The following is a 15,046-nucleotide window of genomic DNA, read 5'->3' as shown; positions in this document are numbered from 1 at the left end:
TGGCGGGATGCGTGTGGCGGGATGCGTGTGGCGGGATGCGTGTGGCGGGATGCGTGTGGCGGGATGCGTGTGGCGGGATGCGTGTGGCGGGATGCGTGTGGCGGGATGCGTGTGGCGGGATGCGTGTGGCGGGATGCGTGTGGCGGGATGCGTGTGGCGGGATGCGTGTGGCGGGATGCGTGTGGCGGGATGCGTGTGGCGGGATGCGTGTGGCGGGATGCGTGTGGCGGGATGCGTGTGGCGGGATGCGTGTGGCGGGATGCGTGTGGCGGGATGCGTGTGGCGGGATGCGTGTGGCGGGATGCGTGTGGCGGGATGCGTGTGGCGGGATGCGTGTGGCGGGATGCGTGTGGCGGGATGCGTGTGGCGGGATGCGTGTGGCGGGATGCGTGTGGCGGGATGCGTGTGGCGGGATGCGTGTGGCGGGATGCGTGTGGCGGGATGCGTGTGGCGGGATGCGTGTGGCGGGATGCGTGTGGCGGGATGCGTGTGGCGGGATGCGTGTGGCGGGATGCGTGTGGCGGGATGCGTGTGGCGGGATGCGTGTGGCGGGATGCGTGTGGCGGGATGCGTGTGGCGGGATGCGTGTGGCGGGATGCGTGTGGCGGGATGCGTGTGGCGGGATGCGTGTGGCGGGATGCGTGTGGCGGGATGCGTGTGGCGGGATGCGTGTGGCGGGATGCGTGTGGCGGGATGCGTGTGGCGGGATGCGTGTGGCGGGATGCGTGTGGCGGGATGCGTGTGGCGGGATGCGTGTGGCGGGATGCGTGTGGCGGGATGCGTGTGGCGGGATGCGTGTGGCGGGATGCGTGTGGCGGGATGCGTGTGGCGGGATGCGTGTGGCGGGATGCGTGTGGCGGGATGCGTGTGGCGGGATGCGTGTGGCGGGATGCGTGTGGCGGGATGCGTGTGGCGGGATGCGTGTGGCGGGATGCGTGTGGCGGGATGCGTGTGGCGGGATGCGTGTGGCGGGATGCGTGTGGCGGGATGCGTGTGGCGGGATGCGTGTGGCGGGATGCGTGTGGCGGGATGCGTGTGGCGGGATGCGTGTGGCGGGATGCGTGTGGCGGGATGCGTGTGGCGGGATGCGTGTGGCGGGATGCGTGTGGCGGGATGCGTGTGGCGGGATGCGTGTGGCGGGATGCGTGTGGCGGGATGCGTGTGGCGGGATGCGTGTGGCGGGATGCGTGTGGCGGGATGCGTGTGGCGGGATGCGTGTGGCGGGATGCGTGTGGCGGGATGCGTGTGGCGGGATGCGTGTGGCGGGATGCGTGTGGCGGGATGCGTGTGGCGGGATGCGTGTGGCGGGATGCGTGTGGCGGGATGCGTGTGGCGGGATGCGTGTGGCGGGATGCGTGTGGCGGGATGCGTGTGGCGGGATGCGTGTGGCGGGATGCGTGTGGCGGGATGCGGGTCCAAACGATTAGAGCAGCCACGGAGCAGCGTTGCCTTTTTTATTACAATGCGTAAAAGTGGCGCCTTTTCAGCGGTTTTTTGGCTGTCTCCCACACAAAATATGCGACATTGTTTCTGTGGGAGATTGTTAAAGATAGCGTCAATAAATTGTTTCGCAGATGCTAGAATAGTGTGCGCGCGTGATGTAATCTGCCTCTGGTGTGTGATGCACGGCGCTGAGTCTTGCGCAGAAATCGACGTGGCATCCATTCCCCGGCCTTTCCTGTGCAGACTTGGGTTTTATTTCAGGAAAAAAAATTTACTTCAATTGACTCGCTCACAGGAGCTGCCATCATGGCTGATTGTATTGGAAAGTATTAATTCTCGGTGCCAGGTGTATGTTTGTGCATTTACATGCACACATGTACATGCACAAACATATGTACTCACTTATGCACACTTCACCCATGCATATAATCTAATGATATAAATCACGGTTGCATTTTATTATTTTGCATGTTTATACTTGAGAATATTCATATTCATCCAAGCTTATTATTTTCGTGCATAATCACTGAACATTACAAATAGGTAATATTTTAAAGTAATCAAATACCATTCGTGTTTTGGTAATACTACATTGGTAGTGGTGCACAAGCACAAGAAACAAAATAACTCAACACATTTGTCAATAGCACTCTGGCCTTAAAAGGAAAAAGTATATCGAAGGTGCCGTGTCAGGCAATAGACCTTCTTCACAGCACGTAGGCCAGATAAATAGAGTGGATACGAGTGGGACACGGGCACTTTGAAAAAACATGTGTTTTAGCAAAAGTGTCAAACCTGTGTCATTGTAAAATTGTCTTATCAGACTATTCTGTTTGCACTTTCATCACCAGCCATTATATTCTTGAGTAAAGGCCACCCTAAGTCATCTCCACCGCTCACAGTCCTAATCGTGTTGTTGTGCTGCTGCTGCTGTTGTAACGTGCTGACCCGCCCCTACTGGACATCTGTGCAAAAGAGCTTTACAGCTCATCGGGTTTCTCCAGGAAAAATACATATTCTGATTCTGTTTGCACAAAGGTGAAAAGTGCATAGACTGGCATGTGCATGTTTGTAATCCCAGTACACTGCTAGAAGAAAGAGGAGCATATGGATAACAGAGAGCATACACAAGTCAGAGAGACGTAATATGGGCCGTTCGAAAAAGTGAGTTTGGAAAGCACACATTGCTCGTGGTTGATTGCCAACAGAAGAGATTGGTGATTCTGCGGAGATGATCCCAATGGAGATGAAGTAATGAGATCAGCTCGATGTGCAGGAGCAAGATGGATCGTAGCACCGTAGGACCATGAAGGCTGACTGTGATGTAGAGAACCCTCCATTCAGCAGTGAATAGGTGATCACTGCTAATGATTCAACTTTGCAATGTAAATTCTGAAAACACTTTGTACTCACACGATGAGTATTTATCAATTGAAAATAGGCCACACGTTTAATAGCATCGCATTATATTTCTGACTTTGCACAACCCACCCACCCACGCACCCACCCACGCACGCACCCACCACGCACCCACGCACGTACCCACGCACGCACGTACCCACACACGCACGCACGGACCCACACACGCACGCACGGATCCACGCACGCACTTTCCCATCGGACATTCCAAATGTGCGCATGCAGCGCGAGCATCAAAACCCAAAGATCCGGCTGACAAGCGAATAAATACATAAGCGGACATATAAATAAATAACGTCGATTTCACATGGCGTCACCATTAGCATGCTTCCTGTTTTCAGCACAATTAGACGCGCCAAGTCATTGGCGCGAGTGTCTGGCTGTGTGAATGCGATCTCTAAGCAGGAACTTCTCCCTGCACCCCTCTACCCTCCTCCTCCTCTCCCCCCATGCCTCCATGCCGCTCCGTTACTCAAGGGAACAGCCACGGCTGGTGGCCGGGGACCGGCCGAAACGTGATGGTGGCGTTGGTCCTGATGAGTGCCCAGCTGCAGCTTCTTAATAAAACATCGTTTCCCCCCTGCTGCCGCTTGGCAGCCAGAAATGTATATTTATTTTTCTATTATTTTGTTTAATCTAGCTTACGTGTCTTTCTTTCTGCTTCTGCTGCGCATTTATATCTGGTGTCATTACGGTTTCTAAAAAAATCCTTAAACTACAATCGTGTTAACGTTTATTTTTAAGAGAAATTGTCTACATATTGGCTGCTACTCATTGACGCCTTCTTTGGGTGTTAGATATTTATTTGATTAATGTATGTTCATTCAGTTACAATTTGTGTCTTTTGCTATTGGGTTTTCGTATCTGCTGTCATTGTAGTTGATTAAAATGAAGCTACAATAGTAAAAAAACTATATAAAGGTTAAGTGTCTAGACATGCTTTTTATAAGTACTGGCTGGTACTCATCAAGGGTTTATGTTGAAGTCCCCAGTAAACCTTTGCAAAGTGGGAGGTCACTCCTTTCCCTCTGCTGCCCGTCTCGTGTAAATCCCTCTTCCTAAGTCATCTGTGCTGGCGACTCCCTGCGCCTGTTAAGTCCAGGCGCAATATATTCTTCTCTGTTTGTGGCTTGCTGTCCCTTCAGCAAAAAAAACCCTCTATATTTGTACAAATCCCCCCCCCCACCCCCCATCTCTATAAGCCACAAGTCCCACTGCTTGCACAGCATCTTGACATGCAATTTTGGTTGCATTTAAACACTGCAAATCAAAGCGTATTTTATTATACCTCCATTGGCAGACCTGAACTGACGGTGGAACTTCAGTATTTCTCTGGTAGCAGCCTTAAAAGAGTTGAAAACGTTTCGTGGAATTTATTTTCGTGGTGTAAATGTGTTTCATAGCTTGTAGAGCTTAGGCTGTGTCCTCCCCCCCCCCCCGATCTTGGGGGAATCTGAGAGTGCCAAACAGATGGAAGACGACATTTGACATGTGTGTGAGAAAATGTATAGTGCACTCATACACACATACCTCCTTATTCTATTTGACATCGTCGTCCTTGACATCATATGGTCGTTGCGTTTTGTTTGCTTGACCTAAAACAAACGTATATATCTGAATCTTGTGAAAAAAACGTATTTGGGAAGTGAAAACAAAGAAGAGAACTGTTGGCAGTCTGAGATTATTATACTCAGTACTCTAGCATTACATGTAAGTATGTTGTACAATATATACTGCTCTCGATTTATGTGGATTGTGCAATTTCGCGGCTAAGATATTTCTACCCAAAACTCGCTACGTGCGGTTTTAACTCACTGCTATGCGGCTATGCGGTCGGACGTGGGACACGATTGTGGGCACTGCACTGGATGCGCGACTCTGCAAGCAGCTGTCTCGTGCGGTGCGATCTCGCTTTGTGCGCCCTCATTTTATGTAACTCATCTCCCGCATAAAGCGAGGGAAACCTGTACCCTCATTTTTATTGCGTGCACACGAGAGCCTCGAGTGAGTTTCGAGACTCTCTCAGGAGCGTTCCGCATTGGACATTTTCTAATTCCATCAGTGAGTGTTTGTGGCTTTGCGTGAAAGAAAAACAGAGTTAATGGTGAAAACGAGGAGGTTGACGCTGGGTCCTGCTATTCGCAGAGCCACCTCGTAAGCCCCACGTGACACCTGGCGTGCCCTGGTGGTCACCAATCCAAAAGTCATATTAGGTGAACTCAACTATTTCTTGTATTGTATAAAAAAGCAATCGCACATTTAACCCAGGAAAAACACTGAGTGTGGAGCCGTTTTTTTCCGAATGGTTCTGCGATGCAAAGTTTGTCCAGTTCCATTGGAAGTGTTGAGGATGTTGGAGGGCGCTGGATTACCCAGAGGAATGCTCATGAATGCAAGAGTGTAACATGCAAAGCTCTGCACTGATATGTTGAAGAGTGTAACATGCAAATCTCTGCACTGATATGTTGAAGAATCCATGACTTCCCCACTTACATCTTCATCTCCCCCCTGCACGGGGTCCCCACTTGGCTGGAGCAGTGGCCCTATATTCCTCCCCCCCCCCCCCCCTGTTGTGTGCTCACGTCGTGCCGAATTGTATTAGACGGCGTGATGTACCGGGGCTCACGTTATGTTGCAATGAAAAAAAATATATCTACAAAAATAATCCATTACTATCCTGCCATTTCCTAGCCACCTCAGTAAAATGCATATTGTGTGAGAGCATTAAGACAGGCCGAAGGGTCCGGCACACACACCAAAGGAGGGGAATATGTTTGTAATCAGAGAGGGCTTGACCGTTAAACTTACGTAACAATTCTACTCACATCATTCCCACTTTCTTCCATCTCTCCCCCTCCTCGCCCCCACAGCAACGTGGCGCGTGTGTCTCTGGCGCCGGGCGGCTCCGCGCAGACATCGGCACAAGCGCGGAGCCAGCAGCCGAGGCCACGCATCACAGGGCGCGACGCCCCCGCCCAGCAAGTGCACCGCCAGGCGCAGCCGCACGTCCAGGCCCGCCCTGGGGCCCAGGCCCAGCAGGCCCACCAGGCCCTGCCCCAATCCGGGCCTCGAGTGTTGGCGGTGGCCCCCGGGAAACCCTCGGCTGGGCAGGCGCCGCAAAACGATCAGCCAATGGACGCCACCGCAAGCAACGGTGAGAGTAGCAAAGTCGAGCGTAAAGGTGCAGCCCAGAAAGGTACTTGCTCGCTTTCACCACTGGAAGAAGGGCCTCGTTTAGAGGGAGCTGAAGCGCGTATTTGGCCGAGTCTTCCGCGATGGCCAATACTCCATCGTGGGAGGAGTTGGGAGTGCTCACACTTCACCCCCCACCACACGCCACTTGCCAATTGACTGACGTTCCCATTCGTGATATCGCTGGGTGGATAGAAGCAGAAGTTCTGACCAAGTGTGGCCGTCGTTTCGACTGCAGCACTGGGAGATTGGATCGAACCTTCAACGTCCGCATTTCAAGTCCAGTGCTCTAACCATAACACCACAGCAGTGTCCCTGTACAAAAGCACATGAGGATAAAAATATCCTTTTCACTGTGATTCATGCAGTGGTAGAAAAGTACTGAGTTTTTGCCAATCTTTGGCAAAAAAAGTGCAAGGTTGTCTCTTTTTCTCCCGAATGGGTGGTCTTTAGTGTTGATCAGTGTTAAATGGGTTTCTACACACAATAACCAGACTGTATTTGGTACAGACACAATGCTGAGGTTGCCAGGTAAGTCAGGGGATTCATGATCGTATCTCAAGAACACTGAGATGTACCGCAGACAACGTGCATTGCCCTGAGTTGTACCTCTTCAAGTACTACCGAGATCACCGTTCACCATCTCTGCAAGTTTGTATTTGATGAGTGTGTATCCTGAGAAACTCACATGTTGCTGATGTTCGGGTACGTGACCTTTCTTGAAGATGCTCACCTTGGACCATTTGCAACCTCGCTTTTGAAAAAGTTAATGGAAACATTTGACACGGGACCAATGTTCCGAGGCCTGTTGCTCGTCATCAGCTCTATTACATTGGCAAGCTAAGGCATTGGACAATCTGAATGTAGATCCATAACACACACAATGTCATCCACTTCTTAAAGGCGTAACCTTGTCAGGAATCTGAACCTAAATTACGTAGTTGGGATTATACATCGCAATTTCCACCCACTGCTGTTAAACTAATGCCCCAGGTCATGCTTGAAAATGAGAGTATCTTGGTCTCTTGAGTTCTGCCCTGGTTGAACACATAGACTTAGTTTGAACTAGAACCTATGTCTTATTGTGTCACATATCTTCCTCACCCTATGCAATTATTATCACTATGCTTGTTTAACCAGGAAAGCCTCAGTAAGTATTAAGACACTTTATTCAGGAGGGTCTTGTGAAGTCTTGGCTTTAGAGGGAGGGATGTTGCTATGTGTAGTCCAAATGTAGTCATTTTCAGATATTTTTCCAGCATTGGGATGTTTGGCAAATCCCAGTTGCACTGCATGGTTTTTATTTTGTAGCTATGGCAGGAAACCAGAGAACCCAAATGAAACCCACACGTGACAGGGAGAAAACACAAACGCCGCACTGGAAGGTGCCCGCGTCACGCATCGAGCCCTGGTCCGCTTTGCTGCGAGGCACGACGGGTGTCAGCTCTGCGCCACCCTGTCGCCCAAATACGTCTGGCTCTGGTGCACCAGGGAAAAAAGAGCAACAAAGAACTCTGGGCACTCGCGTCATTGTATCCCACGTGCCCCTGCTTCTCTGCCACAGGGCACGTTACGTAAGCGCCACTGCCATTCACGCCCGCCAAATTGAGTCCCATCCAGCTTCCACCGCTGCCACAGAGAAAGATGTTATTTTGTTTAAAACACCAAAGCATTTGGAAACATTTACTATTTCCAGTTCAGTGTATTTTGTTGAGCAATATATCATTTGTTAACATTGTTCAGGTCGCTAACAGAGCCTGCACGGGATTTATAATTACAGTTGCTAGCTTGAACCTTTTCTGCGAAAAAGAAGTGCATGAGGTACATCTTGTTGCAATACATTATAATTGCTGTCCTAAAAATAATAAGATAATAGTTTTCTCCCACTGAGGCATTGATTTCCGCTTTGTGTCATAATTAATCCCATGTAGTTCGTAATCGACTCCAGCGGTTTTGATCACTGTGTTCTTTCATCTTCGGATGAGCTCACAATTGGCCTGTCCACACACAATAAACCCGCACATTGTTGCACATTATGGCGGGATTTAGGAAGATTACATGTCCACGGACAGCTTAAGCGTTAAAAATTTCCACGCGGGGGGAGGCGAAAGTCACGTGACTTGGCGAGGATGTTGCCCATTAAAGTGTCCAATGGCACCGTAAATCTAACGCCCTTTCAAAGCGACTTGAAATTCTTCGAGGTGAGGCTGCCGATAGCAACGGAACTGGGAGTCGCGAGCTCTGGCCACGTGTGGACAGCAGGCCTGGCACCTTATTGACAGGATCAGCAATTGGGCATAGGCATCTCAATGTGAATTTGGCACGGCAAATGATTGCCAATTGGCTACTTATGAAGCATCCAGGCCTAACAATGTGGTAGATCCGTAATCTGTTCTGTGTGTCAGCGGATCTATGCTGAAGGGAATGACTGTTTGGAAAAAAACATTGTAAGATTACCCAGTTGCAAGTTGACCTTAAGCATTATGATACCTGCCACGTCGATAGAAAATAATAAATAAATAATGACAATATCACGAATTCCTGAAGTCACGGACGCTTTAAGTCAAGTACATACCAATTTGGCTAAAGATGAAAGATTTTAGCCAATGTGCTTTACCTGCTGTGACATGTGATCAGAAACATGGCCATTAACAAAGGAGAGTGGACACAGCTGAATGAAGGAAAGATAAGGGTAAAGTACTACTATTTAAATAATTAATTGCTATTTCTTTTTGCCTATGCATGCAAATGAACGTCTGATCACGTGAAGATATTACTGCATACTCTTATCTAAAAAAGCTACCCAACTGGTAGCATGAATACGTATGAAGACATAGTCATTATTTTTGACATAAAACTTTTTAGAATGCAATACACAGCAGAGTTCTAAATAATTAAGCATGTTATGGATCACTGCAAAGTTGCCTAATTAAAACTGACATGTTAATGATTCTTAGTATCCTGTGGAAACACGGAAGACATAGACCCAAACTAAGTCTTATTCTGAAACTGGAGCATTCAGTGGAAATGCCCAAGACTCGATGAACCAAGAAGAAGACTCGATGAACCGTGGCAAATCATATTTGGCGTTCGTAGAATTCTGCGGAAACACCCAAAGATCAGAGCCAAGCTAAGTCATCTTGAGCATTTGTAGAATTCGGAAAGCAACACTTCATAGTAAAGGGATGCTGCCGCCGCAGGAGTGTCATGACAGGTGCCGCTGGGCGCGCAGCACAGAGGCTTCCGGTTCAACTCGACCCCCTGACGCAGCAGTCTCGACAGTGGCCACGTGGGATCATCCCGCCTCTGTGCCGCCAGCAGCATATATGGGTTAACCACAATCTAGATTAGAAGATTTGATGACGGACGCTTGTGTTGCGATCGAAACGTCGTGATTTCATTTAATTTATTTTATTTTATACCTACGTGACTTTACCGAAAGAACCAAAGAGTATGGGTTAACCACAGTTAGTCGGTCAGTCGGTGGCATTTGGTTGGGTCAAGTGTGGGTACCCCACCTCATGCAAGCCTTTTGGCCAGTGTGGAAAAGCGGACAAACACTTTACCTTCTAGAGAGGTACCCAAGAGGGCTTGTCGAGAGCTCCTTTTAGTGGAGGCTCTTCTGCCAGCAATGTCACGAGCAAGAAATTGCGGGGCTGCGCCCTTACATTAAATCAAGAGGACCAGAGGCAAACCTCAGACGATCTCCGGGAAAAACAAAAATCCTGTTTGACTGAAGCACTCGCAGCCAGTGTCTGCACGAGCCTCGCCCCGATTGTAACGGCGTGCGGCTCTGCGCGGTGTAGGAGACCTCACGATGGGTGCCGCGCCAGTCCCGCAGCGCATCAAGGTGGTGTTCACGCCCACCACCTGCACGCTGGACTGCTCGCGCGGAGAATGCCGCCACAGCTGCTCCAAGGGCAATGTGACCACCCTCGTCAGCGAGCACGGGCGCATGATCTACCCTCCACACGGCGCCAGGTTCCGCATTGGTGAGCCAGCGACGGACGGGCTGTCGGCATGGATATTTTCTGATGTGTCTGACTTGAGTATCTGTTGTCCGTATGCCCACTTATCTATCTGTCCATACGCATCTGTCTGTCCATTAATGTCTAGTCTATTTTTGTCTGTCTCTCGGTCTGTATTTGCCTTCTGTTTGTTTGTCTGTTCATCTTTCCATCCAACATCTGTCTGTTTGTCAGTATGTCTACCTACCCGTCTATCTATCTGTTTGTCCATCTGTTCATATGTTTGCATTGGTGGACCCTTGAGGGTCTTCTCCTTGTCTGTCTGTGCCTGCCCGCGCAGGTCCGTCCACCCATCCCATTTTATCTGGGCATCCGTCCACCCGTCGGTGCCTCTATCTCTCTGCGAGTGTAGCCCGTCAGTGACTTACGCCGGAGGCTACAAAAACCTTGAGGCTGCCCCCTTAATTTGGGGCGTCTCATCGTCGGGCGCGTTTCGTGCGATTGTCATGCGCAGCATTGCTAAGCCCCCGGAGTGGCAGGAGGACCGTTTTGGCAAACAAACATGAACACTTTTTGCCGTCCTGGGCGCTGTTGCACGTGTCACGTATGTGTCACGCGGGAACACCACTTGCGTCATTCAGCGCCAGCCGATTGAAAACGTACAGGTCGCCTTCAAACTCGCGCTCGTCGCCACCAGCTACATTTAGGGAAACGCAAACCGTGCTCGCACAAAGGGGTCCCTGTGTCCACAAGAGCCGAATTGGTTATTGCTGCAGTCGGCCCTGGCGCATTTACTCTGTGCTATTATTTAGACTTTTTTAGGAATGTTCGTCAAAAGTGGCAACCCCCATTTGTCACGATGGTTAGGCCTCACTTAGTGAGGAATGGAAAAGCGTTCACCTTAAGAGGCTTTTGAAAGCCCCCGAGATCCTTTGTCAGCGTAGAAAAATGAGGCCGCTACAGTGGTCTCAAGGTCTCGTAAGTGTGGTATGCATACGCATGCCTATTACCCTAATTTAGAACATTTATTGACCGAAAAGTCAAGGTCTCATAACTCGTTTCTCTACGTGTTTGTGCGCACACACAAAGATGCATTTTTTTTCCACGAACGTGGCCAAATTGTGAATGGGTGAAAGTTAAGCGCATTCCTATAACTCGGTGCCCTTTGAGAATTATGGAGCTAATTTTCTGAGGCATATGCCTGCTAACTTTACTATGCCAATAAACCGGCGAGCATTAAATTCAAACCAACTAAACCTTTGGCCCCTGCGTTCTTTGTTTATTATTAATTGCCTGAGCACACACCGGCAATGAGCATTTTGACAGGCACCGTGACAAAAGCTTAAACCTTTTGCTCCTCTCTGGGAGACTTTCGTTCTCTCAGCCCCCAAGCTGCGAGTTGATGTGCCACCAATACTTCGTGTCCAGGAAGATGAAATGAGAGCTCTCGCTCGACAGAGGTGACTGATGTTCATATCCAAAGAGGGGCAGTCAAAAAATGTATGGTGATCAAGATATGAATAGCACGTGCGGCTTACGGGATTAGCTTTACAATTGAATGCAGTACTGTATGATATAGGAGTAGTGTGACGTTACGTTATTTGTACAAAAATAGGGATTCTTTAGGTTATAGTGACTCTTTTCTTTTCTTGTTTCATCTCATAAACATTCTTAATGCAGTGTCCCGGTTCACATGGGAATGTGTTTAACATTCATTTGTATTTTATAAACCTGTTGAGAAGTCATAATTAGTCTTAAGGAGAGAATGGTCCCCGCCTTAGCAATACACAACTACCATCACTGACTTAAACTCGGCCCACCAAAGGTGACAAACACCACCCAATGATCGTTTAAGCATGAGAACACTCAGTTCCTGAAGGTGCTGCAACATATGGAGCGAAATGTCGGACATCAAACCGAACAACTTGCGGTGCAACACTTAAACTGTTCACTTTGAAGGGAATATTGCAGAGACCTACGAATACATTTTGTCCCTCTCACAAATGTAAATTCGCCGCAGATGGGCTTGCAGCGTTCCTCCGCCACGCTGGCCACAGGCACTTCACCTGGCACAGCACTCGCGGCTTGTGAGAGACAGCAGGTCACTACGACGTGCCCCGCAGTGGCCCACACTCCGCCTGTGCCAAGCAAGCCGCTAAGAGCACGCACGGCGCGCCTGATGAATCGCCTGTTGATACGGGGAAAGCTGCGGTTTCCTGACGTCGCTACAGCCTCTCCGCAGCGAGGGCTTGTAGCTGTCTTGTAGCGGTGATTTAGAGCGGCGCTTTCACGGGAAGGTGAACCCACGTGAGGCGAGAGGAGGGAGGCAATATCGCTGCCAAAGAGGCAGCCGGGCCCGTCGTTGGTCTTCCGCGCTGTCGAGGGATAGATGGGTCATAGCCCAATAGGTATCTCATTTGTTTCATGTCGCGTCTTTGCCATCATTCAAACCGTGAGGAAAAGTAAGTCGGCTTGGGCGTGACGCGTAGCTCAAAGGGATTATGATTGATGGTCTAAAATAATTTGGCAGCCAAGGAATGGAAAGCATCCAGGGGAGCGATCGAGTGATGAAATCAATTCCTAAGTCGGTGCTCGGGGCATCATTGTGCCACAGGAGAGGAAGAGATTGCGAAGGCTTGGGGAGGCCTTCATTGATCATGGTTGATAACGATTGCGTGTTTTTGTAAGGCCTTTGTTAATTACGAATGGTGTGTGTTTTGTTTGCGCAAGTATATCACTGTAAAACAAGTGTCCCATATGGAAAGCCTGAAATAAACATTCGTTAAATAATAAAGTTGTTGTTTTTAAAGTTTTAAAAGCGAACTTGAGCTAATTTGAACTATTGTGTGTGTTGTGCTGCATACAAGCGTCGTGGTGACGTCACAGCCACTTAGTGGCGATTGTTGTTGTTGTTGTTGCTGTTGTTGTTGCTGTATACATCCCTCCAGTGTGTGTCCCTCGTCGCACCGCGTGTTGTTTAGCAGCGTGATGGGGCGGACCTGTCGCCCCAACGTACTCGCTGACGGCTGTAAACCGACTTCAGTTTCTGAACAAGCAGAATTTCAGTTCAATTTTTAAAGGAGCCCTCCCGGCACGTGGAGTGCAACGTCGGACATCATGCCAAACAGCATGTGGTACAACTTGAAAGTTTGAGTTTATTTTATTTGTTATAACGAAATAGGTCCCGTTTAGCCAGTTGCCCAGCTATTTTACAATTGAGATCCGTGGTGCTGTCGTGAGCACAGCAACAACCGAATGAAGGCAGACACATCGATATTGCGCAGAGGGAGTACAGGCTCCACGAGGAGTTTTGCACCGGTAACAAATGAAGTATGTAAGGGTTGTAAAAACAGAACACGCGCGAATAAAAAAAACAGTATAAATATAATTTGAGAGCAAGAGACACCAGTAAAAGTTAGGTGCATGTGAAAGTAAACTCTATATTTTAGTCTAACAGTGAAATGAACACACGTGAACCGAAAGAAACTGTGTAAAAAAAATATTTAGAGCTACATTGCTGGTAATGTTGATGAAGTTGATCGCTGAACATTCAAAGCCATCACCTGGAGATGATTAATGTGGATTCCCCAGTGCTTTAAGGTATACAGCAAAACGTCGTCTGCAGCATGAAAGGGCATTCTTAGAAGAGATAGGTTTACCTTGATTTGCCTCTGTTTAAGACATTCCTCGACTAATGTGCCTCTGTGCTGTCTTTGGGCTCTGGGTCAGGTCTCAGTTGTTTCTTTGTAAACCAACAACTGACAGCAAAACCTTCCACAAATGCATGACTTGCAAGCAGTTTGCATTAGGAATTTAGACAAACAATCTTAAAAAAACATGCAATTGTAGGAAATTATCTCATATAATCCAGACTTACGTGAAGTGCCTTGTAAGCCCAGTATTATTTTTAACTTGGCCCTTGTTAAGTCTCAACACAGGACATTGATTGATTGATGCACACATACTTTCTTTGCCAAAATAACCTTCAAACCCCTTCACCATGATGGGTTTCCTGTTTTAGTTTAACTTACACATTCTAATTCATATTCTTCAAATGCTGAACAATATTATTGCACCAAGCCACTTAATTATTTCATAACAAGAATCATGACAATGTACAAACCTTCATCAGTCCGTTGCTGGATGAATACCTCCTCGTGCCACGTCTGTCTTGGACGTTTTTGACCATACTTCACCGTTCTGGTCAATGCAGATTGGCAAAAAGGAGGCAAGGGCCAGTTTCAGATATAGCTCACCAGCGAATACAACTCCGGTTGTCAGAATGATTGTGTCGTGTTCTGACCACTGCACATCTTTAACAAACTGTGTGCGTACACGCTTGAGACATTGGGGCAATTGTGTGTGACGTGGTGTACCGTTATTTTCATATTTGGCTTCACTCTAATGTGTGTTTTTGTTTGTCTTTGTTGTTTTTGTTTACCACACAGTGGTATGCTCAATCCCGTGTCAAAATGGGGGGCACTGCATAACCAAGGAAAAGTGCTTTTGCAAGCCCGGATACACGGGCAAGTTCTGCCACCTTCCTGCTGACCCCAACTCAACGGAAGTGGCTGACGCGGGCAGTAATGGGTGGAAGGGCTCCTCCACATTCACCTTTCCGCTGTCCACTCTCGGAAATTTCTCCCAAGGTAAATATGTGTGCATGTGTACTGCGTCATGTGGGATGGAGCTTAGTGCACTGCACCACGAATCCGGCAATCCGAGTTTGATTCACGTCCATGGCTAAGATCAGTCCCGATTGGTATCAGACTCAACCCTGAGTCTCCTCTAGGTAGACTCAGTCTTAAATTAGTATCTATTCAAGTGGTGTGTTACTGGCTACACCATCCTGCCCCATGTATGTGCCCACTGACAGCAGTTGCAGCAACACTCTACGAAGGCTACATGGGGGAATGTTTGTGTTCGTTTAGGGTTGACCCACAACATCTGGGTCTGTCCTGTGAGCCTGCCATGCCAATAAGCATTCACCAATATATATGGCCTCAAAGAGCACGACATGGCGA

At 48.7% G+C, this 15,046-nt stretch overlaps 1 protein-coding gene across 3 annotated transcripts in view; it reads left to right on the top strand.

Moving 5' to 3' along the window:
• Nucleotides 1-15,046, top strand: part of LOC144937050 (latent-transforming growth factor beta-binding protein 2-like) — a 135,827-nt gene that overhangs the window by 24,396 nt on the left and 96,385 nt on the right. For 2 of the 3 annotated variants that reach the window (XM_078864286.1, XM_078864287.1), the window contains 3 exons: nucleotides 5,733-6,016; nucleotides 9,861-10,046; nucleotides 14,471-14,671. In XM_078864286.1, coding sequence (XP_078720412.1) covers nucleotides 5,733-6,016; nucleotides 9,861-10,046; nucleotides 14,471-14,671 — 671 coding nt within the window. The remainder of the gene's footprint in view (nucleotides 1-5,732; nucleotides 6,017-9,860; nucleotides 10,047-14,470; nucleotides 14,672-15,046) is intronic. The other variant, XM_078864285.1, reaches the window with a different exon arrangement.

The sequence above is a fragment of the Lampetra fluviatilis genome, chromosome 18 (assembly GCF_964198595.1).
Source record: "Lampetra fluviatilis chromosome 18, kcLamFluv1.1, whole genome shotgun sequence".
In the NCBI taxonomy this organism is placed as follows: domain Eukaryota; kingdom Metazoa; phylum Chordata; class Hyperoartia; order Petromyzontiformes; family Petromyzontidae; genus Lampetra; species Lampetra fluviatilis.
Note: the sequence above shows the minus strand (reverse complement) of the source record. Positions and strands in the feature narration are given on the sequence as shown.